Here is a 22,617-nt window from a genome sequence, read left to right on the forward strand (position 1 = left end):
GACGCGCGCGCGCGCGCGCGNGGNGNGNGNGNGNGNGGGNNGGGGGGGGGGATCGAATGCTATTGGAGCACGAGTTGCGCAGACGTGCAGATCCAGAATGAAGCGAACACACGCTCGGGTATCCGGTACAAAGGAGCATCGCTTCTGTGAGTTATTGCATAGTCGTGCCATTCCAAGCCTCTACAAATACACAATCCCAGGGATATACATACCCGAGCCACGAACGCTCTCTCCTTTCCTTCCATCCCATGCACACGCACTTGTAACATGCACCTCCCTACCCTGCACTTCAGGCAAGAACGCTGCGCAGAGCGTGCTCACAAATACGCCTCTGCCTGCGAGCTACAAGCTACCCGTACTGCCCGTGCCGAGCCGCGCAACGACAACGCAGCTTAGGCGGGCCCAGAAGCTCGTGAGCCCGCGCACCGCCATGGAGAACGCCTTGTGCGCCCGGCGGTATAGCACTGCGTTGAACGTCGATTGGATGGTCGTCGTTGACTCAGTGAATGATTCGAGAACGAGGAGAGAGGAGAAGACGTACTCCGTCGCGCTGAAGCCGATGCTTGGGGCCGGTGTCGTGATCGGCATGTACAGGCAGGGCTCGCGTCTCCGAGCGCACTCGACCCGGCCATCGCGCACGGCATTCGACTCGGTGATTGCGGTGCCAAGGAGCACGCCAGGCGCAGCAACGACAGCCGATGACGATGCTGCGGGCGAGTTGAGCAGCACGACACGATGTCATGAGAGACAACATACGCAACTAGTTTCTGTACACCTGCGCCGTGCTGACATTCTGCGCCGCACCAGCGTCACAAAGGAACTTGGGCAGAATGTTGCCCGCGATGACGCAGCCTCTGCGCGGCGCAATTATACGCGCGTGTCAGCGTGCGAGCAGGCGAGCACTGCCGTGTGTGCACTCACCAGTAACCTGCTGCGTGGCGCACCCACGTCAACGGCATCAGGCGCACCATGTACCCCAAGCTCAAAAGCACCCTCTTCTGCTTGCTCTCTTCCTCCTCAGAACCGACGCCCCCACCCTTGCACTCTTCGACTTGTTTGTGCGCGATGCACTGCCCGCATGCACACGCCTTCACGTCACGATCTTTGCTGACGAGGAGCATGGGCTCTCGTAAGACATGAAGAGAAGGAAGCGCAACGAAGGCGGCGACGAGCAGTCCGCCGAGCGTGTAGAGCGCGTACTGACAGCAGCGTTCGGAAACTGCGTGCGGCAGGCGCTCTCAAAGAGCACATGTGAAGTAACCCTGCAAGTAGACGAGGTCTAGCCCGGCGAATTACGACACTCGGCCTGCCGTCCGCGCAGGCATTGGACTGCTTAGAACAAATCCAGCCTCTGAAGTCGCCGGGAGACGGGCGAGCTGACCAGCGGATGTAGACTGGACCGCAGATGCAGTCGAGGATGATTATTGGCACGACCCAGCGCAAGAAGGAGTGATCATGGGCTGGAGAGTCGTCAGCTGGCCCGTCTTCCCTCGTTCAAAGGGCGATGCGACTCCAAGCGCACGGGCCGCCGCGACGCGTGACTCGTGATGTGACGTCACGCGATTTGCCCAGTTGTTCCGCTGGCCAGGTTGCTCACAAACAGCGATGACCTCAGAGGGCGAGCAACACCTGGTGCTCCCCTACGCTTCGATTCCCCCAGATCGCATCTATAAGACTTGCGATATTACCTGTCCTTGCACTGACATTGACTGAATATCTTGCAGCGATCTTCACCTGATGCTTGTCCTTGCAGGGACCCACGTGTATGACGCTGGCGCCAGGTATGTCTGCTCATTGGTAATGCTATCCTCAGTCAGGTACTCATGTCATATACATATATCACTTTGTAGGCACTGATTCTCTTGTATAGCTTTAGTAGTACCATTAGACATCTGTATATTTACTCATGCCATCTTTATACTGTTGTAATTAATGTCACCCCCTGACCATCTGGTGTGAACAGCATTTTACTGCATGAATAAATTACTTGATTAGGAAGGTACGAGTGATTCTGTTCCTGTGCCAACCAAGTATGTTACGGTGCGGAGTGGTACAGATTTGCACATGCCGCATAGGAGGCAGTACAGATTGCACCAATAATGGTATGTCCGGTCTGAAGTAATACATACTGGTATATAACTCATAGTGATTGGTCTGGATGGTCCAGCTCAGGGGGATGTGTCCGGCGGTCCAAGTGGTATGGACCGGTCTGGTCTCTGTGTGCCACCTCGTGTTTTTCCAGATGAGACTCAAGGTCGTGACGAACAACCCGACGCTCGCCGTGCCGTTCGGCAGCCCGGACGAGAGCGCCCGCGGGGCCCAAGAGAACGTGTCGAAGCCCGGCAGGTGCCAGCCCTCGCGCTCGTCGAACAGCCCGCCTTCGTTCAGGACGCCGCCCACTTTGTCGGGGTAGCTACGGGCGACTCGGGCGGTAAGTAGCAGCAAAAAATGAGACGGCGTACGATGGGAGCGTACTTCGTGTAACCGCCGAGTTTGCCTTGGACTTTCCACGTCGTGAAGTTGCCGCTATTGAGCTGGAAGCCAAGGATTCCACGAGGCGACCGTTCTGTGTGAAGACCAGTGTGGAGTCCTCGTCCAGCTGCACGACGACCTGCCATTGGGGGACTCGTCGTTACCCATATCATCCTACGAGATGAGAGAGATGCCCATCAGCCAATGGATTGCAATGCCCTTTCGCGCAAGCACGTACCTGAACAACTGTAATAACATTGTCTGCCCCAGTCTTGGCCGCACCGTCAGGAAGGAGTACAAGGTGTTTATCTGTTCAACGCTCGCGCTCGAATTCGTCGTGCCAAGGAAGACGTCGTTGAGGAAGACCGATGCACCAAACGCTGTAGGTGCGAGGTTGTGAATGCGCCTCCTGGAGCAGGCATCGATGACCGGCACTTACCAGTCCCTCCATTGATGGTCAGATTCACCGACGTCTCACAGCCGGTGCCGTTAAAATGTCCACGCCAGAGCACAATGTTCTCGCAGAAGCCGTAATCGCATCCTATGACGATCGCCCTTCAGCTCTGTACCACAACCGGCGACGCACGGCGGGCGCACTTACCATACAGGACCCGCCCGTCGCCAAACAGCGGCTTGGTCGTGATATTCGTCGTCGTGTGGTCGGCGACCGTCCAGTTGGCGTCGTCGAACCCGCTCTGCACCTCGGGCAAGCTGTCCTTGAACCTCCATCCCGCCAGTGCTGGAACGCTGATGCTTCCCCTGCCGAGAGAGAAGCCCAGCTGGCCCTCGAGCAGCTTGGCGCCAGGCAACGCAGCCGCGCCGCACACGCCTCTCACGGGGACGTCCGCACCGTTCCAGCTGACGGCCGACACCGACGCGGGCACCATGAGCGTCAGCAGAGTTGACGCGTTCAGGTCTCCGCGCAATGCCAGGCATGAGCCCGACACCGTGGCGTTCCGCACCAGCATCGGCCCGCCAACCAGGACCGTCTCGTTGGTGCCGAACTGCCAGTAGTTCGTGAATGTCGCGGCGCCTGTCGGGACGGCGGGTGCGAAGAACGTGGACGCGGTCTGCGTGTCTGCCCACAGCACCAGCGGGCCTGCTGTGCTTTTCGGGGAACTCACGACCTGGAGGCTGGTCTTGAACCCTGGAGCGAACGCAACGGTGGTAGGTTGGCTGCTGCCTGAGGAGAACGCGAACTCGTGCCCCTGGTTGGTGTCGCCGTACAGGAATACTGTATCGATGCCGCCGATGCTGCCTGCAAACAGCACTGCCGCAGTCGAATATAGGAGCTTGTTCGAGTGCACAAGGTTTCCGAAGGTGTAGTCGGCCAGAACGACTTTGCTTTGACGGCAGTTCAGCTGAATGCCTGATGAGAGCGTCCGCGGGATCGTGAGCGTGCCTGCAGAGGTAGAGAGCGTCAGGTTGAAAGCAATGTTTGATCTACATGCTCCTCGGTAAGCACTGATTTGGACTCCACGTTCAGACTTACGTCGAAGTACTGTTAGCCTGCCTGACAATGACGAACTGTGCGCCAGTATCAATATTCCTGAGCAACGCCACGAAGATCGCGTCATTCGTGCTCGTTACTAACACACCGGTGCTTGAGTCGCCGATCCAGTCGGTCTTGCGGAACTCGGGCGATGAGCGCAGGAAGAGCCCTTGGCGCTTGAGCTCGTCGAACTTGGGCGGAAGGGCACGATTCTCGCGGAGACTGCCGCCGTAGTCGTATGAGCTGTAGACCACGGGTGCAGCGATACCGCCCCAGTTCGTACCACTGCACAGCTATCAGCAGCTTTTCACCAGCCAAAACCTAAAGAACGCACCCGTAGAACATGTAATATGAGGTCATCTTGACGTTCGACGCCCAGTTCTGCTTGTAGAACACGTCCCGGAAGTCCGGCCCTGTGATCACTTCGCACGCGTCGTAGCCAGGGCCGCCCCACGTATCGGAGCTTCCCCCCTGGAACTCGGGCATGTACCACGGCGTGCTGGGGTTGACCTCTTCGTGGTACGAGTGATAGTTCGTCACGACGGGTCCCCAAGTCGTCGGGCTACTGCAGTTGAAGCCTTGCGGGCATGCGTCAACGCCGTAAATGTCGACCGCGCCGGTGCCATTGATGACATTCCGACCCTCGCCGGGGTCGTTGTACGTCAGCGGGACGACGATGCCGTTTGACCTGTACGTCGCCTCGAGCTGGGCAAAGTATTTGGCATGTTGGATTGGTGATTGCGTGTATTCATTGTCTGGAGAAGGGTGTATCAGCAATTGGCTTCACGAGAAAACAAGAGACGTAGGGAACCAGTATACTCACCCACTTGCACAGCGATAAGACTTCTGCCGTCAGAGATCTGGTCAGGCATCGTCTGAAGGACGGGACAATGCGGATTAGCCTGAAATCAACTTGAGCGAGGAGATCTGTCCCATACCTCGTTGATGATGCGCCGCACGTACGGCATCCAAGACTCTTCGATGTCTGCAGCATTCGTTCGGAGCTCGCTTGAGGCCGCCTGCGGTCGTTTCGGCGTTGATGTAGGGACCTAACGAGACCAAGTTTTTGAGGGATGGGATGAGAAAAGGCGGAATGACACGTACCGGGTCTCAGGACGATGAATATGCTCGCCTGCTCGGCTGCCTTGAATATCTGCTGTAGATCTCGCCAATCATCGAAGTCGAGCACACCAGGTGCAGGATTTGTCAATCCCCAATGAATGTATATACTAGCCATCGGTTAGCATAACGTGCGCACTCAAGAATGCAAGGGCGCACCTAACGCCGTTTAGCCCCGCGGCGACCATCTTCTGAAATATGTCGAGCCAGAGGTCGGGCACAGGCAAGCGGAAGGTATGAAACTCTCCTGAGCTGCGGCATGTTAGAAGTATGTATAGTGAGGGGCGAGGTGTGACGCACTGAAGAAAGATTCTCTGTCCCTCGATACAAAGCGTATACTTGTCCCACTGAACGGCGTCGGTTAGACCTGTGCTGTGCCGCGGGGGTTCTGCAAGTATGCGAGGTCCATCGGTAACCGCCGTGTTGACGACATGAGGTGTAACGAGGGAGAGGAGAGCGGCGAGCACAGGCTAGTAGCGTCATGGCCGGTGTCCGAGTCGCCTTCGATTCTGCTTTCGGCGCTGGAGAGTGGCTGGAGAACTAGACATCGCGCATCTTATAGGTGCGGTCTGAGAGAACGGAAGCGTGGGGGAGCACAAGGTGTTGCTCGCCCTCTGAGGACATCGACGGTGGCCGTCAGTGAGCGACCTGGCGGACAAAACCCGCATCCAGTTCCGCGCGAGGTGCGACTGGACATCATCGCAACATCTCCAGTACCGCACTCATGATCAGTCGCGCAATCAGTCGTGAGAATTACTGTCGTGATTGGCTGAACCCCTCCAGAAAGGCAGTGTCAAGTACTAAAAATGGAAGTGATGCGCCGCCCCAGTGCCCGACGCTGTCCACCCTTGTGTCAGTGGAAATAATTGCCGCGGTGCCTAAATATTTATTCATAAATAACACAGTTTTGGTCCTCGTGTAACTTGTGTCAAGGCTGCAGATTTGATAGCGTCGCACCCCGCAAATCTAATCGCGTCTCCCTTGCATGGGATCTGCCGCTCTCGAGAGCGGCGAGAGCGTCGGCCAGACTGGACGATGGTATTGGACGGGATTCAGCACGATCCCGTCTGAAACGTTGCTTCAGGACCCGAAACCGTACCTTTTCAGGCTGTCCTTCGACGTCTGAACGTCGAACCGCCATCAAAGTCAGTCTAAATCTGAACCAGACCTTTGAAAACCCTGGTGTGCGACATTTTGAATCGTAACGGCCGCAATCGTGATGAGACCCTCCCCGCCTCGCGAAACTCTGTGCATGATGAGGCACCCAAGGATTGTCATGGCGCGCAGCTGCAGGTGCTTGCTGCACAGGCCTCCGACGTCTATAAGCTCGCCCGACCGCCATAGCCAAACCACAGATTCCTCGCCTCACTTGACTCGATAGCCACACAGCTCTTTCTAGCCTACGTCGTTCATACTGCCATGTTCTTCATCACCTCCTTTATCTTGGCTCTCGCTGCCACCACTGCTGTCTCGATGCCGGCCCCCAAGGAACGTCGCGATGTCCGCATGGCCCGTCGTTCCAGCGGCGGCGCGCCAATTATCAGCAACACCGCGGCCGGCGCCCTGTTAAATGCGTCTACAGTAAGTCTCTTCTTATGGCTGTGTGTTGCATGTGCTGACAGACTTGATTCCGCATAGGTGCCCTTTAACGGCGTCACGGGGTCGTTCGCGATTCCGACGTTTACTGTGCCTGCGGGCGACGACCCAAGTGACCGCTAAATCGCATCCCTCTTAGTTGACCTTGGTGCCGCCAACTGCGAGAACGGCATCTTGGCTGGTATTAACATGGAGATTAAGAATGGTTCACAGTTTATCAATGGTCAGTCCGCACTCCTTGCCCTCCTGCTCGCATGCTGACAAATTATCCATATTCTCGCAGCCTTTTGGACGAGTTTCCCTGATGGTAACGATCACTTCTTCCCCAACGTTAGCTTCGCGCAGGGCGACAACATAACAGTTTCCATTGCCATGACGAATGCGACGTCGAGCACGGCGGTCATAACCAACGAGAGCACAGACGAGACCTCCACCGTGGCCATTGAGACCGGCCCTATTTGCTCCCAGGCGGAAGTAGGATGGCTGTTACAGGCCGTATTCGACGATTCCAATGACATCATCCCTTACGTCGACTTTGGCACGGTCAACATCACTGCATCTGCCGAGACCTCCTCAGGCCCTGTCGACATCTCTAACGCAACCATTGTGACCACAGTCCAGAATGGCACTACTATTGCTTCCGCCTCGGTCGAGGGCGGGATCGTCACTATTGCCTTCGTCTAATGTGGCACGATGGATGTGGGTTTTGTGGGTCTCGGGAAGTGGAAAGGAGATGGTATAGGATTAATTTGGACATCTCGGATGCTAGAAGGACAGATATTTATTCAAAATTACTTGTATGACTTGATTATGTACCCTGCGTGTAGCTAGAAGAACCGGTGTTTATCCAACACTGCTTATATCGTTGTATCGGTCCAAGAAATTGCATTGTTACTTACGGCCAGTTGCGAAACGATAGGCCACCCCAGGTATTTTCCGCTACAGCAATTGCAGCTCCGCTCGGTGATCTCCTTGCATCACGTAGCAGACGCTTTGCCGTGCGCCGTCGTAAGCGTTGAATACTGACTGCGGGTGCGCCTTGTGCTATTTAGAAATGTGTCACCAAAGGTTGACCAGTGTAAGGAAGCAGAGGCATCGGGGTTGTGAGCTTTGGATGCGACTCGTTCAGTGGTTCACCGTCGTTCACGCTCAGTGCTCACAAGGCCGATGAGCGTCCGATGGTGTCAGACGGCCATGTAGCCGCCCTGTATCTCGCTCTAGACCTAGGTCGGAGCATCAGTTACTGTGCTAGCTAAGGTTTCAAAGTGGCCTATCGTTTCGCAACTGGCTGTAAGTAACAATGCAATTTCTTGGACCGATACAACGATACAAGTAGTGTTGAATAAACACCGGTTCTTCTAGCTACATGCAGGGTATATAACCAAGTCATACAAGTAATTTTGAATAAATATCTGTCCTTCTAGCATCCGAGATGTCCAAATAAATCCTATACCATCTCCTTTCCACTTCCCGAGACCCACAAAACCCACATCCATCGTGCCACATTAGACGAAGGCAATAGTGACGATCCCGCCCTCGACCGAGGCGGAAGCAAGAGTAGTGCCGTTCTGGACTGTGGTCACAATGGTCGCGTTAGAGATGTCGACAGGGCCTGAGGAGGTCTCGGCAGATGCAGTGATGTTGACCGTGCCAAAGTCGACGTAAGGGATGATGTCATTGGAATCGTCGAATACGGCCTGTAACAGCCATCCTACTTCCGCCTGGGAGCAAATAGGGCCGGTCTCAATGGCCACGGTGGAGGTCTCGTCTGTGCTCTCGTTGGTTATGACCGCCGTGCTCGACGTCGCATTCGTCATGGCAATGGAAACTGTTATGTTGTCGCCCTGCACGAAGCTAACGCTGGGAAAGAAGTGACTGTTACCATCAGGGAAACTTGTCCAAAAGGCTGCGAGAATATAGATGATTTGTCAGCATGCGCTGTGGGCCCTCGAGAACGCGGCGGTCTCGCCGACGCTTGAGCTTGTCCTGGATGAAGCAGTCGAGGGCGGGGTGGGACCGGTCGCTGTGAATAATCCAGCTTGGATGCCTCGTGGATGAAGTTGGCTTTTGATAGTCGGGCAATGAGATGGGCGTGCGGACACCCCATTGTTAAAAGCATGTAAAAATAAAGCCATAGATGCACAGAGCTCTGCCTACGACAGACATGTTCAGTCCCGCCAAAGAAATTGGAAACGCTGAGGTCGTTGGGACTCTGGGCCGCCCAGTGGATATAAACAAGCTGGCTTGCGGTATTATTGAGTGTGAAATTCATCCCCAGATGTATGGAATCTAGGACGAGGCAGAGATGCGCGCCAGAACAACATGCAAAGCGGGACGAAGTATGGGGAAAGTACTGAGCACGTCGAGGAGGACAAAGTAAAGAGTGGGGTCCAAAGGAGCGAGAGAGCTGACGAAACGATGTCTGAGGAGAAGGGAAAGGAGAGAACAGGGACGATACTCACCATCGAGAATACCAGGATTAGTATCGTGCAACAAGATACCGTGGCGCCATCGAGATGGTCATCACAAGCCCCGGATAGTCGAGATGCATTGAGGCAATGCTTCGACAAGCATCTTTAATAGTGACTCAATGGGAACTTAAGCTTCGTCCGACGGCGCGGCCTACGAAGCCGGTGCGGTGGACCAAGTCAACACCCTGTCTGCATATCTCAGCGGCCGACGCAGGCGAGACTCAGGATGTCCAGAAGTCCCCCGATCTTGTCCCGCCTGCACGTCGCGAGGCTCAGGGCGAGGACCAGGAAGACCTTGATGAGGCTTTCGACATCCATGAATTCGATCACCCGAACACGTACGAACACCAAGGGACCCGCTCGAATTTTGTTGGTGGAAGAGCTCCGCGCGGCGCGTATCAAGGCCAGCGATGAGGGTTCGGATATGGGGGAGAAGGGTGCTGGTGACGTAAATTGCACCAATGTTAAGTATGCGGTGTATCGTTAGGTCCTCTGTGAAGGGTTGAAGCTGGTGCGATGTGTATTCTGCTGCGCGTATCAGACTCAGGTGTAGCTCCGGTGTCAGCTTAGCAATCTTGACCAGCTACTATTCCAGGGTATAACCTAATCTATAGGTACATTTGGTACTACTTTCGCAGAAATATATTCAACACATCCTCATCGTCCTCATCCTCTTATTCAACATCGCCCGCCGCTTCCTCCCCCTCGCGGTACAGTTCATCCAGACAGGTGAGACGCTCCATGAACCCAGGCTTGCCGCACGCACTCTGCACAGGAGCCCATACATGACGTTTGTATGCCTCCAGCACCGCGCCGCCATAGCCTGTGCAGCATGAGAAGAAGGCCGTGCCTCGTACAGGTATCGTTCGAAACTCAGCGAGACAGCCTCGCGGCTGGTGCAGCACTAGCCCGAGCACGCTGCCTGACGCGTGTGGATCAGGCAGCTCGCCACCCTTCTTAGGTGCCAGTGCCGGTACGTTTACGCTATGGTCAAGGTCAAACAGGGCATGAAGGAGATGAAGGAAAGACGCACCTGCCTGGGTGCTGCAGCAGCGCGGCGAGGAGCCCGACGGCCACCGGGGAGGCGGTGGACGCGAGTCCGGGGCGCGTGACTGCGCATATCTGGTCGAGAGTCTGGTCCGTAAGTCTCTGCGCGTGGTTTATTCAATGGCCTGCCACGGTAGTGTGAGAATGAGAGAACTTACGTCTGCGGGTGCGACGAAGTCATTACAAGTTCAGGTCAACCGCTTACTCCGCAAGCCTGTGTGCATGAAGCCTGTTGGCACCCGTAAATTTTGACGACGAAGAAGGGACAAACCTCTTTGGATCCATCGTCGGCGCCAGGTCTGCGACACGGGGCGTAAAGCTTGCCCTGAGGGCTCTTCTCCCACCCAACAGCAGCTGACCGCTCGCTTGTACCCCGTGCACCTGTCAGACCGGTAGCGACTCCGATGCGACTGCGCGACCGTCCATCATGCGGCGGGTCCACGTCGCGCCGGCACAAGAGTCGCAATCCCGACGCGGAGCTAGCTGAAAGAGCGACAAGTGTCGGTGCACACGGCAAGTGAACAAGTTTCGAAGTGGCCAGCCAGGGCTACTCGATACGCTTGAGGGGTCGACAAAACCAACGAGGCGCTACAGGCGATATACGCAGGTGAGCAGGCAGTCAAGGGACGGGAAGGAAAGGGCATACGTGTTCTGGCAGGACACCATCGCCAAAGAAATTTCCCAATAAGCGCAATCTCAGGTGAAGTAGACGAGATGCGAACGGGGAAGAATTGGCGCGGCCAGGTGTGCAACGCTGTATATGCTACGGAGAGCTATAAAGAACGATGAACATCAATAAGTCCAGCCACCAGGAAACGCTCACCATCTCCGAAGACGGCATCTCTGACGCGCTCAGCCAGTTGTTACCTGCCTCCCATGCGGGCTTGGCGACGAGGGCGGGGCAGGCGAACCGTTAGCAATATCGGTACTGCTTCAGGTCGTCGAAGGTGATGAGAAACTTGGCGAGCTTAGAGGTAGAGCCAAATTAAATATCTTTCCATATCTAGGACAAAAAGTGGATCAGTCGCAACGCAGTGGCCTTGATGAACTCGCGCATATACATAGATGCAGGAACAAGCAGCTCCGTACCTCGTCTGACAGCTCGTTGGACAGTATGGTCTTATCTGCAGCTTTGAACCCCTCTATTGTGTTGTGATTCTTCAACAGTCCGTGTGCAGGTGCGGCATACTTGAGTATCCCGTACCGGCCATTGGCAATCACATATAAGCTTGGCGGGCATGGAGACGCACTGAAGACTCCCGGTGAACGCATCGCCCACTAGCTTCAACGCGGACGGCATCGCAATCTCACGCCCCGTCTCCATATCGACAATGGCACGTCGGGGCGCATAGGACGCTGCCAGAGGAATGAAGGCATCTGAGAGCCTGAGGACATCGGTCTTGACATTGTTGAGCGCGTGCCAAAAGGCCGGTTCGATGAGCAAGGAGAACGGCTGAAATTCGATAATCGTCATATGGTTGTGCCGTGAGTGGGTGTCGTGAAGAACGGAAAGCAGGGTGGCGCACGCTCGCCCGGCCGAGAGCAGTAGGACGGGGGTGGCGTGAGCACAGGCGGAGGCGGGCAGTAAACCAGAAATGTTACACCACGTGACTTTATCCGTTGATGGCGCATCACACGTCCGGCCGCAGTCACCTTAGCCGTCGCGCAGAACTTTGCGATGGTAAAAATTGCTCCCTATGTCCCAGAAACACTCGAGGGCTACCGTGGCCAGCGTGAGCTCCTCTCCGTCGTGCACCACGCCTTCCAAGGTAAGTGTGCTCTTGCGCAGGCACTGCTAATCGTTCATTCGGTCTTCTCAGAACCTAACGTCGTATCTACGTTAGCACATAAAGCGTACTATGAGGCAGGTGTTCTACACGGGCGTATCAGCGGCCACGTCATCATGCGCATCCCGCACGAGACGCAGAACGATACCACACGAGGCATCCTCCTCGACCTTGACAGCTCTTACAACTCGAAGCGGCGCGCATCAAAGCTTGTGTCAAGGACGAGAGCCTCGCCCAAGTCTAGGGAAGAGTCAAAGGCGAATGCTGAAGAGAGCAAGAGAGCAGCAGAACAGTACGAGAAAAATGCAAGTGCAAGTGATGCCATGCCCGGTAGAGGAATGAAGAAGTGGTTGGCAGGCCAGTGAGTAGGCAGACACTTTATTACATATATTCTGTGCAACCGTGCAGCAGGCGCCCTCAAAGAGCGCCTGCGAAGTAACCTTGCAAGTAAACGAGGTGTGACACAGCGAACTACGACACTCGGCCTGCCGTCCGCGCAGTCGTAGCATACGCGCATCAGACGGCTTGGGACGAGTCCAGCCTCTGGAGTCGCCGGTGAGAACAGTAGCCCAAAGGGAGACACCGCGCGGCGGGCGAGCTTACCAGCGGATATCATGTAGACTGGCCCGCAAATGCAGTCGTAGATGATCACAGGCACAACACGATCACAGGAGCAGCGCAAGGAGTGATCATGAGCTGCGTCAGCTGGCCCGTCTTCCCTCGGTCAAAGAGTGACGCGACTCCAAGCGCACGGGCCGACCGAATAACAGTGATTTGCCCAGCTGTTCTGTCCGCTAGGTCACTCACTGACGGCTACCATCGATGACCTCAGAGGGCGAGCAACACCTTGTGCTCGCCTACGCTTCCGTTCTCTCAGACCGCATCTACAAGACCTGCGGTGTCTAGATCTCCAGCCACTCTCCAGCGTCGAAAGCAGAATCGAGGGCGACTCGGACACCGACCATTAAGCTGCTAGCTTTTGTGCTCGCTGCTCTCCTCTGCCTTGTCGCATCTCACGTTGTCAAAAATGCAGCTACAGATGCACCTCGCATACTTGCAGAACCCCCGCGGCACAGCACAGGTCTAACCGACGCCGTTCAGTGGGACAATTATACGCTTTGGATCGAGGGACAGAGAATCTTTCTCCATTGCGTCACCTCCTCCATCAATATACGTATTTTTCGCATACGACAGTTCAGGAGAGTTTCATAATTTTCGCTTACCCGTTCCCGACCTCCGGCTCGACATATTTCAGAAGATGGTCGCCGCGGGGCTAAACGGCGTTAGGTGCGACCTTGCATTCTCGAGTGCGTACATTCCGCTAACCGACGACTAGTATATGCATCCATTGGGGGTTGGCAAATCCCGCACCCGGCGTGTTCGACTTCAACGACTGGCGAGACCTGCAGCCAATATTCAAGGCAGCTGAGCAGGCGAGCATATTCATCGTTATGAGACCAGGTACGTGTCATTCCACCTTTCCTCGCCTCCATCCTGCCGTGCCACGATTTGAATTCCTAGGCTAGGTCCCTACATCAACGCCGAGACAACTGCAGGGGGCCTTGCCCTCTGGACGACCAGCCTCACCACGAGTGAGCTCCGAACGAACGCCACAGACATTGAAGAGTCTTGGATGCCGTATGTGCGGCGTATCATCAACGAGGTATGCAACAGATCTCCTCGCCCAAATTGATTTCAATCCAATGCGCTTTGCTCCATCCCTCAGACGGTGGCAGTCTTATCGCTGTGCAAGTGGATACGCGTACCGGTTTCTTGCGTCTCTTGTTTTCTCGTGAAGCCGATTGCTGACAAACTCTTCGCTTATCAGACAACGAGTACTCGCAGTCACCGATCTAACATGCCGAATGCTTTGCCCAGCTCGAGGCGACGTACAGGTCAAACGGCATCGTCGTCCCGCTGACGTACAACGACCCCGGAGAAGATCTGAATTTCATCAATGGCACTGGCGCGGTCGATATCTACGGCCTCGATTCATACCCGCAAGGCTTCGGCTGCAGCAACCCAGCGAGGTGGTCACCCGTTGTGACGAACTATCACTCGTACCACGAGGAGGCCGACCCCGGTACAGTGTGGTACATGCCTGAGTTCCCGGGAGGAAGCTTCGATCTGTGGGGCGGCCCTGGCTACGAAGCATGCGAAATGCTCACAGGGCCGGACTTCCGGGACATGTTCTACAAGCAGAACTGGGCGTCGAACGTCAAGATGACCTCGTATTACATCTTCTACGGGTGCGTTCTTTAGGTTTTGGCTGGTGAAAAGCTGCTGATAGCTGTGCAGTGGTACGAACTGGGGCGGTATCGCTGCACCCGTGGTCTACAGCTCATACGACTACGGCGGCAGTCTCCGCGAGAATCGTGCCCTTTCGCCCAAGTTCGACGAGCTCCAGCGCCAAGGGCTCTTCCTGCGCTCATCGCCCGAGTTCCGCAAGACCGACTGGATCGGCGACTCAAGCACCGGTGTATCAGTAACGAGCGCGAGCAACGCGAGCTTCGTGACGTTGCTCAGGAATATTGATACTGGCGCACAGTTCGTCATTGTCAGGCAGGCGGACAGTACTTCGACGTAAGTCTGAACGTGGAGTCCAAATCAATGCTTACCGAGGAGCATGTAGATCAAACATTGCTTTCAACCTGACGCTCTCTACCTCTGCAGGCACGCTCACGATCCCGCGGACGCTCTCGTCGGGCATCCAGCTGAACGGCCGTCAAAGCAAAGTCATTCTGGCTGACTACACCTTCGGAAACCTTGTGCACTCGAACAAGCTCCTGTATTCGACTGCGGCAGTGCTGTTTGCAGGCAGCATCGGCGGCATCGACACAGTATTCCTGTACGGCGACACCAACCAGGGGCATGAGTTCGCGTTCTCCTCGGGTGGCAGCCCGCCGACCACCGTTGCGTTCGCTCCCGGGTTCAAGACCGGCCTCCAGGTCGTGAGTTCCCCGAAAAGCACAGCAGGCCCGCTGGTGCTGTGGGCAGACACGCAGACCGCGTCCACGTTCTTCGCACCCGCCGTCCCGACCGGCGCCGCGACGTTCACGAACTACTGGCAGTTCGGCACCAACGAGACGGTCTTCGTCGGCGGGCCGATGCTGGTGCGGAATGCCACGGTGTCGGGGTCGCGCCTTGCGTTGTGCGGAGATCTGAACGCGTCGAGTCCGCCGACGCTCATGGTGCCCGCGTCGGTGTCGGCCGTCAGCTGGAACGGTGCGGACGTCCCCGTGAGAGGCGTGTGCGGCGCGGCTGCGTTGCCTGGCGCTAAGCTGCTCGAGGGCCAACTACGCTTCTCTCTCGGTACTAAGGGGAGCATCAGCGTTCCAGCCCTGGCGAGATGGAGGTTCAAGGACAGCTTGCCCGACGTGCAGAGCGGGTTCGACGACGCCAACTGGACGGTCGCCGACCACACGACGACGAATATCACGACCAAGCCGCTGTTTGGCGACGGGCGGGTCCTGTATGGTAAGTGCGCCCGCCGTGCGTCGCCGGTTGTGGTACAGAGCTGAAGGGCGATCGTCATAGGATGCGATTACGGCTTCTGCGAGAACATCGTACTCTGGCGTGGACATTTTAACGGCACCGGCTGTGAGACGTCGGTGAATCTGACCATCAATGGAGGGACTGGTAAGTGCCGGTCATCGATGCCTGCTCCAGGAGGCGCATTCACAACCTCGCACCTACAGCGTTTGGTGCATCGGTCTTCCTCAACGGCATCTTCCTTGGCACGACGAATGCGAGCGCGAGCGTTGATCAGATAAACACCTTGTACTCCTTCCCTGGCGGTGCGGTCAGGGCTATGGCAGACAATGTCATCATAATTGTTCAGGTACGTGCTTGCGCGAAAGGGCATTACAATTCATTGGCTGATGGGCATCTCATCTCGTAGGATGATATGGGTAACGACGAGTCCCCCAATGGCAGGTCGTCGTGCAGCTGGACGAGGACTCCACACTGATCGTCACACAGAACGGTCGCCTCGTGGAATCCTTGGCTTCCAGCTCAATAGCGGCAACTTCACGACGTGGAAAGTCCAAGGCAAATTCGGTGGTTACACAAAGTACGCTCCCATCGTACGCCGTCTCATTTTTTGCTGCTACTTACCACCCGAGGTGCCCATAGCTACCCCGACAAAGTGGGCGGCGTCCTGAACGAAGGCGGGCTGTTCGGCGAGCGCGAGGGCTGGCACCTGCCTGGGTTCGACACGTCCTCTTGGGCCCCGCGGGCGCTCTCGTCCGGCCTACCGAACGGCACGGCGGGCGTCGGCTTCTTCATCACGACCTTGGACCTCGCCGTCCCGCAGGGAGTGGACGCGATGTTCAGCTTCGTCTTTGATAACAACACTGCGGTGCCCGCCGGTCAGGCCTACCGTGCGCTGCTGTTCGTGAATGGGTGGCAGTACGGAAAGGTGCGTGCGACTTTTGTTTATTTATTATTTATTTATTCACAGATCATTTGGACGATTTTGTTGGTTGACTGGGCAATGCGCGATTCGTGCAGAGGGTGACGAATATTGGACCGCAAGCGAAGTTCCCTGTGCCGTCCGGGATTTTGGATCATAACGGCAAGAAGTACGTCAAGAGAGAGAGCTCTGTGTAGCGTTCTTCTTGCACGCGCGCTGACTCTTCATCCTCCTCAGCACTGTTGCGGTTGCCTTGTGGGCCCTCGAGAACGCGGCGGTCTCGCCGACGCTTGAGCTAGTCCTGAATGAGGCTGCCGAGGGCGGGGTGGGATCGGTCGTTGTGAATAATCCGGCTTGGACGCCTCGTGGGTGAAGTTGGCTTTTGATAGTCGGGCGATGAGCTGGAGGTGCAGATGCTTGATTGTGTAAAACACGTAAAAATATAGCCTGAAATCCTCTGTTACTATGATGGGCGCGGCGATCGTAGCACACAAAACGGGATCATCAGTTCGAGACACTACCAAGGTCTCTATTCCCTTTGGCCTAACAAAATCTGAGCTGAGTAAGTGCTATAAAGTTAACAGTTCAAAAATGTTTTGCCTTAGCCTCAACAACTTCACTGTCAGCCTGCGCTCGAGTTTTGTGGCTGTGTTATCTGCTTTGAACGTCTCTGAGTCAGGCATGAGCTGGTACAAGCTACTACCGAGCCAACCGTGCTTCGACGGCACTTTGTGTGCACTACGACCGACTCGCACAAGGGTATAAGCTTGCGATCGCGGAGGCAGAAGACTTTTCAATGTAGAGAAAGGTTGTCAGGTAAATCTTCTCGACTTGCCTTTCGGGATACGTGCATGTCTTTACGGTCCCCAACATGTTGGATTCCAGAATTGACAAATTGTACTCGAGTGACGTGCCTTGCCCGTGTAGGTGCTGCCATAGGATACTCTGTAGTGCGAACATCTAGAGCGTCATGCCGGTAAGGGCGGCGCCAGGATGGACGATTGTGCAGTCGTCTTGCAGACACCTATCACATGCAGGTACGCGCCTCGAAGACAATATTACATTATTTTGTAAGAAATAAAGGAATATAATTCAAAGCATTTGTCAGGAAGCAAGTTTTGGGTTTTAATGTACATTCATCTAGTGCGCACTCAGCAATATAATATTGAGCGCGATTGGGCTTCTGCGGCAAGTTGAACCAGGAGCATCATTTCGCCCCTGGTCGGAGAACATGAGCCCCGGGAATGCTCTGCGGCGGGCGACATGTGTCTCTGTCCCTGGACCGTGGCATTGTTGAGCAGGCATCTTTCTCCATGCCCCGAAGCGATGTGCAGGAAACGGATGCACATAATACCGACCATGCGCCTGGTTCAGGTCTCTCCGAACGCGCACAAGGCTTGGCGATGCTGCATTCGCATTCAGATTTTCAGGGACAAATCAGACAAGTCAAAAGGTCCAGCGTACCTACCTACGAAACCTGCATCGTATCACTCATATCAAACGCATACATTGGATGTCGCGGCGGGATATATGTCATGGCTAGGAGATGTTTCTCTCCGCCTCCATCGTGGATACCACATGCCGTGGAGCTCCCGCGTCGGGGCACAGGTTTTGGTGATGCGCCGGACCCACTACGGTGGACGTCAGTTGTCAGCTGGCCAAATAAGTCATCCAGAAACTACTTACAGCATAATCCTAAGGTTTATGAGAGCTCTTATGAGAGACATGAGCTGTGCCCGATCAACAGCTACTGTAAAGATGATAGACTTCGGGGAAGTTGTTGATGCACAATGCCTGGATGTTGCGGCGCATTGGCTGATCGCATCAGCCCGACATCCCGGCGCCCCGAGCCCGAGGCGAGCTTACCAGCCGATGTAGACTGGATCACAAGTGCAGTCGGGGACGATCGATGATCATGGACTGGAGAGTCATCAGCTGGTCCGTCTTCCCTCATTCAGTCGCGACGCGTGACTCGTGATGTGACGTCACGCGATTTGCCTAGTTGTTTCGCGGCGAGCAGTACCTTGTGCTCCCCTACGCTTTGATTCCTCTAGACCGTAACTATAAGGCCCGCGACGTCTCCAGCCACTCTCCAGATTCGAAAGCAAAATCGAGGGCGACTCGGATGCTGACCATGGCTCTGCTAGTCTTCGTGCTTACCGTTCTCCTATTCCTTGTCACGCCTTGGCATGCTCGCTGCTTCCTCGTCAAGATCTGTTACCTCGCCAGGCGCCGATCTCTTTGTGTTCAAAGGCGAGACCGGTGTGCGGGGGGACCGGAGAACGCGGGGTGCACTGTTGGATTCAAGACTCTCGATTGCGCTCGGAGCATAAGTACTGAGCACATAGATAGTGGTATAAGTCAGTCGGGATACACGAAGGAAGATGCACAGCGTGTAAGCAGATATAGCGCAATTACACATAGACGCAGATCGCAAGCGAGAAGCTCGTTCGTTCCAGATAGAGGCTATGATTGCCACATAGCACCTTGTGTGATCCAAGCACCCCGTTCTTCCAGACCGCTGCAACTTGGCACTCCTTGCACGACGTCAGCATTACGAATCACAGCACCAACAACTGACGTACCTGGAAAAATAGTAAACTCTGATGCCGAGCGCGGCACGCTTGCTACACCCCTTCGTGCGCCCGCTATTGAGCTGATTCTTGCCCTTGTTGTGGTGCTAGTACGCGTTAATGAGCTGCGAATGGTCAGAGGCGATGTTCTCCGTACGCCACTTCTTGAAGAAGCCCTTTCTGTATTGTAAATCTAGGAGTGACTTGAGCTGCTTCTTGTTTGCGGAAGTTATGTTGCCGTGTTTAGCGTATCGTGCGTGGGCCCTTCGATTTCGTGCTACTCCAATTAGCTCAAAAGAGCGTAGAAGAGTGTACTAGCCACTTACATAGACCCGGTAGATGTTTCAATCTTCCCAAGCAAAATTGACATGGACTGCATTCTGTTAATACGACACATCCGCGCCGTCGCTTTCGTATCGGGTACTTGGGCCTCTGCATCGGATAGGCTAACGATGTGGTCGGGTTAGGCACACACACATACTCCAGATGTGTTGCATGCGTGAGATTCGGAATATTCGGCGTCCAGTGAGACAACAGCCGGAGAAGCTCTCATCCACCGCCCTTCGCCAGATTCTCGACACTGGGTGGTAAGTGCACTTTTTTCCGGCGTAAAATTAGCCAAAAACTGATCCAACAAGGCCCCAACTTTATCCGGTTTTCACCCGAAAAAACCGAAGGCAAAACTCATTTTTCCGCCACTTTTACTGTGTTTTAGACCCTTTTGGCTGGTTTTGCACCGGTTTCTCCTCAGTTTGCATCGGCGTAGAATCGAGGAATAACGGGGCCTTGTTTAGCCGCTTTTGTCTGAGTTTTCTTGAGAAAAAAACTGCGCTTACCACCCTGTGCGAGCGTCACCTCGGGGCAATGACCACGGAACTGCTTGTTGGATCCGATACACGACGTGTGATAGAGTCCCTCGAGAATGATCTCTCCCTGCCTTTCGCTTGACAAGCCGCGCCAGCCGTCTTGGAACGATTGCCAATCGTGAGGATTCAAGCATCGCGCCATGTCGATGTCCACACCACAGATGTTTTTGATGCGATCGTCGTCCCCAAGCACGTTCTGTGGCTCGGCACAGAAAGCAAGCGTGTCCCTAGATGTAGATAGAATCAGCCTGGAGAACCGGTGTAGTGACAGTTCAGGCTTAAAGTAGGCCTCGAGGTCGGCGGCCCAGGAGGCTTCCCAGGCCTTACGTGCAGCGTGTTTGTCTGGGCGGGGACGGAGTATTGGAAACGGTGGCATGGAGTGTGAGTTTTAGGTCTTGCTTTCCGGTGGCAGAGACGTCGTGAATCGAAATAACAATCCAACGAGACAGCGCGGTCATGATCAGAGAGATATCGGGGCTTACAGCGCGGAGTTACTGCTTTGTTACGAAATGATGGCCCTTTGTATCGCTTACTTACCGCATTCGATGAAGTTAAGACATCATATTATATACATAACGAATGCGTAGATATAGCTAATTAAACCAATAAGCTAACGCTACTGATGACCGACTTCGAAGTAGTGGCTAGCCTAGCACTGGTAGCCTAGTCAGTTATTCTAAGTAGGATTGTAGTGAATAACAAACACAGTTATTAAAACTACAGACCAACGAGCTCAGCAATAATTAGGAGTCTTAATCAGAGAAGAGCTACAAAGCGCGTTGGACCAATAAGGTCAAATGAGGATGGCTGGTCAGAGAAGTAGTATGAGGCGCATAGGGCAGAGAGGGTCAATGGGGGGCTTTAGCTGCCTGGAGGCGTAACCATGAAGGGACTACGGAGCAGCATAGGCAGAGAAGCTGGGAAGCATAAATGCGTCGCCTGAAAGGTAGAAAACCTGTCTGATACTTTCCATGAATAAATAAAAAGTGAATACCAGATATAATACGATGCAGATACGGTGCTCGTCACGAGTAATCAACCTTGTGACGTGCCAGAAATTATCTGGAAGCCGGATAACAGACTGCACGGCGTTGGAGATGGCAGTGATGGCCGGGGACAACACATACAGCAGGAATGAAGGAGCAACGCCAAGCCCAAGCGCATAGCATGACGCGACGCGCCATAACAAACCTTCTTCTGGGGTGGGAAACGTCGTGTTCCACGCTGCCAAGTGGATGAGTCCGTAGACAGCAGCAATAAATCCGGGGACCGCCTGCCAGGAGAGAGGCCCGTCAATGGTAAACACCGACTCTTGCAGGCCCCCGTGCTGCGAGAGAAGGGTGACTTCAGGGGCGCAGACAGCGCTCTCCATGCGGGCCATGACTCGCGCGGCCAGCGTCCAACGTGTAACGCTGGCACCCGCACGGTGGTAATGCTCGGTACCTTGAGTGGTGGGCCCGAGGAAGTGTCGAGAGGAGGGCTGCAGTTGCGATGGTGACAGGTGTTGTGCATGCGAGTCTGAGCGAACACGGGAAACGTATTGCCCGACGTGCTCGACCTGACCCGGAATAAGCAGTGATACATCGTGAGTGCGCTGTTTGTCGTCTTGCTCAAACAGCGCTGTAGACTGATTGCCGTCGCAGCTGATGCCATGAGCCGTGGACGAAATATCGAAAAACGAAAGCTCGCTGGGAGACGACGACTGCACGAGGCCCGCACACCGGACCGTCGTCCACCTACTCGCCATCAGCATATACGCCGCCATCTCGTCGACATGTGGGCCAGCGATGACAGTGGGTTCTGCGATGTCGAAGGGCTTTCTCCACCAGACGACGTACGTCGCGACGGCGCATACAGCGTGTGCAAAAGTTGTCAATTCGAGTAGGCTGAGCGGGAGCGACTGCGCGAGGCGCAAAGCGCAGGAGACGCAGAAGTAGAATAGGTGCACGACGAGCAGCACCTTCGCGAGTGCGTCGTACTGGCGCCGGTTGCGGATGCTTGCCACGGACAGGTCGGGGATGAGCTCTGGTGCATGCTCCATCAGAAAGCAGACCCCCTGCGCTGTGAGAACAAAGCGGGTCCGATCTGACTGGGAGTGGGGCGTCGGGGTTGGGGATGGAACGAGAGATGCGTCGACGTCCAGGACGAATCCGCCCATGGCAGCATAGAAGCTGTGTACGAGTGTCCACTCGTGCTCTCGCCTCTTGTAAGGTCTATTAGGTTCGAGCGTCGAGAACTCCTCTTCCGACGGCGTACCTGGCAGACTCGATTCTAGCTCTGCCAGCCGAATCTACTAGCTGAATTCAGAAAGGGTGGAGGTATAACTGACATAACTCACGATATTGACGTTTTCTCTACTTAATGCACCTGATGATGATTCAATCGATGTGTCGGCACTCTGGAGCTTTTCCATTAGCAACAGCGGCCATAACGGCAGGCGAAGCGGAACATACTAGTCGTCCTGAGATGCGTGTTCCAATTCGGCGGACAAAGCCGCAAGCGCGCGTCCACCGTCCGGTACGACTCTTCAGGCACTTGACTTCTGCTGTAGAAATCTGCTTTGCGCGGTATAATTGGCAGATTGCCACATATAACAGATAGTCGGGAGCAAACAACCCAACGATGAGCCAGGGAAGCTTGTCGACGAATTTCCACTTGCACGATCGAGGAGGGATGTCGGTGTGGACGGCATTCCGAGCGCATATGGCGAGAGTGAAGAGGCATGCTGAGATGATGCCCCAGGTGCCGCGGACAGCCGGATCGGCGTGCCATGATGCGGA

General features: G+C 55.2%; 9 protein-coding genes across 9 annotated transcripts; 4 read left to right on the forward strand and 5 right to left on the reverse strand.

Moving 5' to 3' along the window:
• Positions 1-1,958: 1,958 nt before the first annotated feature.
• PHACADRAFT_184879 (glycoside hydrolase family 35 protein) lies at positions 1,959-5,809 on the reverse strand. Its single transcript, XM_007396433.1, has 13 exons — positions 5,451-5,809; positions 5,384-5,430; positions 5,243-5,335; positions 5,069-5,193; positions 4,928-5,013; positions 4,788-4,839; positions 4,299-4,719; positions 3,965-4,249; positions 3,074-3,915; positions 2,912-3,013; positions 2,711-2,852; positions 2,476-2,646; positions 1,959-2,413 (listed from the first exon to the last, which is right to left on the reverse strand). Exons 1-13 carry the CDS (start codon positions 5,514-5,516, stop codon positions 1,984-1,986), a joined length of 2,862 nt encoding a protein of 953 aa, XP_007396495.1. The 5' UTR covers positions 5,517-5,809; the 3' UTR covers positions 1,959-1,983.
• A 693-nt stretch (positions 5,810-6,502) lies between these two features.
• Positions 6,503-7,363, forward strand: PHACADRAFT_196264 (uncharacterized protein; the record flags this gene model as incomplete). Its single annotated transcript, XM_007396434.1, has 4 exons — positions 6,503-6,664; positions 6,722-6,791; positions 6,819-6,902; positions 6,963-7,363. 4 exons carry the CDS (start codon positions 6,503-6,505, stop codon positions 7,361-7,363), a joined length of 717 nt encoding a protein of 238 aa, XP_007396496.1.
• An 821-nt stretch (positions 7,364-8,184) lies between these two features.
• Positions 8,185-8,586, reverse strand: PHACADRAFT_94682 (uncharacterized protein; the record flags this gene model as incomplete). The annotated part of the gene is made up of 1 exon (XM_007396435.1): positions 8,185-8,586. A coding segment is annotated over one exon (402 nt), but the record flags the coding sequence as incomplete, so codon positions are not given.
• A 651-nt stretch (positions 8,587-9,237) lies between these two features.
• PHACADRAFT_196266 (uncharacterized protein) lies at positions 9,238-9,564 on the forward strand (the record flags this gene model as incomplete). The annotated part of the gene is made up of 1 exon (XM_007396436.1): positions 9,238-9,564. One exon carries the CDS (start codon positions 9,238-9,240, stop codon positions 9,562-9,564), a length of 327 nt encoding a protein of 108 aa, XP_007396498.1.
• A 154-nt stretch (positions 9,565-9,718) lies between these two features.
• Positions 9,719-11,733, reverse strand: PHACADRAFT_209686 (uncharacterized protein). The gene is made up of 4 exons (XM_007396437.1): positions 11,448-11,733; positions 10,469-10,607; positions 10,184-10,299; positions 9,719-10,134 (listed from the first exon to the last, which is right to left on the reverse strand). The coding sequence occupies exons 1-4, from the start codon at positions 11,669-11,671 to the stop codon at positions 9,825-9,827; spliced, it is 789 nt and encodes a 262-aa protein (XP_007396499.1). The 5' UTR covers positions 11,672-11,733; the 3' UTR covers positions 9,719-9,824.
• Positions 11,734-11,875: 142 nt separating this feature from the next.
• Positions 11,876-12,349, forward strand: PHACADRAFT_29146 (uncharacterized protein; the record flags this gene model as incomplete). Its single annotated transcript, XM_007395203.1, has 1 exon — positions 11,876-12,349. One exon carries the CDS (start codon positions 11,876-11,878, stop codon positions 12,347-12,349), a length of 474 nt encoding a protein of 157 aa, XP_007395265.1.
• An 830-nt stretch (positions 12,350-13,179) lies between these two features.
• Positions 13,180-16,825, forward strand: PHACADRAFT_257303 (glycoside hydrolase family 35 protein; the record flags this gene model as incomplete). The annotated part of the gene is made up of 12 exons (XM_007396438.1): positions 13,180-13,271; positions 13,321-13,445; positions 13,511-13,647; positions 13,863-14,233; positions 14,283-14,567; positions 14,617-15,461; positions 15,522-15,623; positions 15,683-15,764; positions 15,886-16,056; positions 16,119-16,404; positions 16,497-16,567; positions 16,636-16,825. Coding segments are annotated over 12 exons (2,703 nt in total), but the record flags the coding sequence as incomplete, so codon positions are not given.
• A 1,874-nt stretch (positions 16,826-18,699) lies between these two features.
• Positions 18,700-20,238, reverse strand: PHACADRAFT_257305 (uncharacterized protein). Its single transcript, XM_007396439.1, has 5 exons — positions 19,808-20,238; positions 19,298-19,756; positions 19,129-19,248; positions 18,984-19,078; positions 18,700-18,935 (listed from the first exon to the last, which is right to left on the reverse strand). Exons 1-2 carry the CDS (start codon positions 20,211-20,213, stop codon positions 19,719-19,721), a joined length of 444 nt encoding a protein of 147 aa, XP_007396501.1. The 5' UTR covers positions 20,214-20,238; the 3' UTR covers positions 18,700-18,935; positions 18,984-19,078; positions 19,129-19,248; positions 19,298-19,718.
• Positions 20,239-20,390: 152 nt separating this feature from the next.
• Positions 20,391-22,141, reverse strand: PHACADRAFT_257308 (uncharacterized protein). Its single transcript, XM_007396440.1, has one exon. The coding sequence runs from the start codon at positions 21,993-21,995 to the stop codon at positions 20,730-20,732; it is 1,266 nt and encodes a 421-aa protein (XP_007396502.1). The 5' UTR covers positions 21,996-22,141; the 3' UTR covers positions 20,391-20,729.
• Between the last annotated feature and the right edge of the window lie 476 nt (positions 22,142-22,617).

This window comes from Phanerochaete carnosa, assembly GCF_000300595.1.
Source record: "Phanerochaete carnosa HHB-10118-sp unplaced genomic scaffold PHACAscaffold_5, whole genome shotgun sequence".
NCBI lineage: Eukaryota > Fungi > Basidiomycota > Agaricomycetes > Polyporales > Phanerochaetaceae > Phanerochaete > Phanerochaete carnosa.

Bases quoted from the DNA above. Each gene is read 5' to 3' on its own strand.
- PHACADRAFT_184879 (XM_007396433.1), bottom strand. From the start codon at position 5,516: ATGTCGTCAACACGGCGGTTACCGATGGACCTCGCATACTTGCAGAAC. The intron at 4,250-4,298 runs GTGCGTTCTTTA...ATAGCTGTGCAG, and splicing joins TCATATTACATGTTCTACGG to TGGTACGAACTGGGGCGGTA. The intron at 2,647-2,710 runs GTACGTGCTTGC...CTCATCTCGTAG, and splicing joins ATGTTATTACAGTTGTTCAG to GATGATATGGGTAACGACGA.
- PHACADRAFT_209686 (XM_007396437.1), bottom strand. From the start codon at position 11,671: ATGACGATTATCGAATTTCAGCCGTTCTCCTTGCTCATCGAACCGGCC. The intron at 10,608-11,447 runs GTGCGTCTCCAT...ACGGTCGCGCAG, and splicing joins GCGTTCACCGGGAGTCTTCA to TCGCATCGGAGTCGCTACCG. The intron at 10,135-10,183 runs GTGCGTCTTTCC...CCTTGACCATAG, and splicing joins CTGCTGCAGCACCCAGGCAG to CGTAAACGTACCGGCACTGG.
- PHACADRAFT_257305 (XM_007396439.1), bottom strand. From the start codon at position 20,213: ATGCCACCGTTTCCAATACTCCGTCCCCGCCCAGACAAACACGCTGCA. The intron at 19,757-19,807 runs GTAAGCGCAGTT...CGGCTAAACAAG, and splicing joins GGTGACGCTCGCACAGGGTG to GCCCCGTTATTCCTCGATTC.
- PHACADRAFT_257308 (XM_007396440.1), bottom strand. From the start codon at position 21,995: ATGGGCGGATTCGTCCTGGACGTCGACGCATCTCTCGTTCCATCCCCA.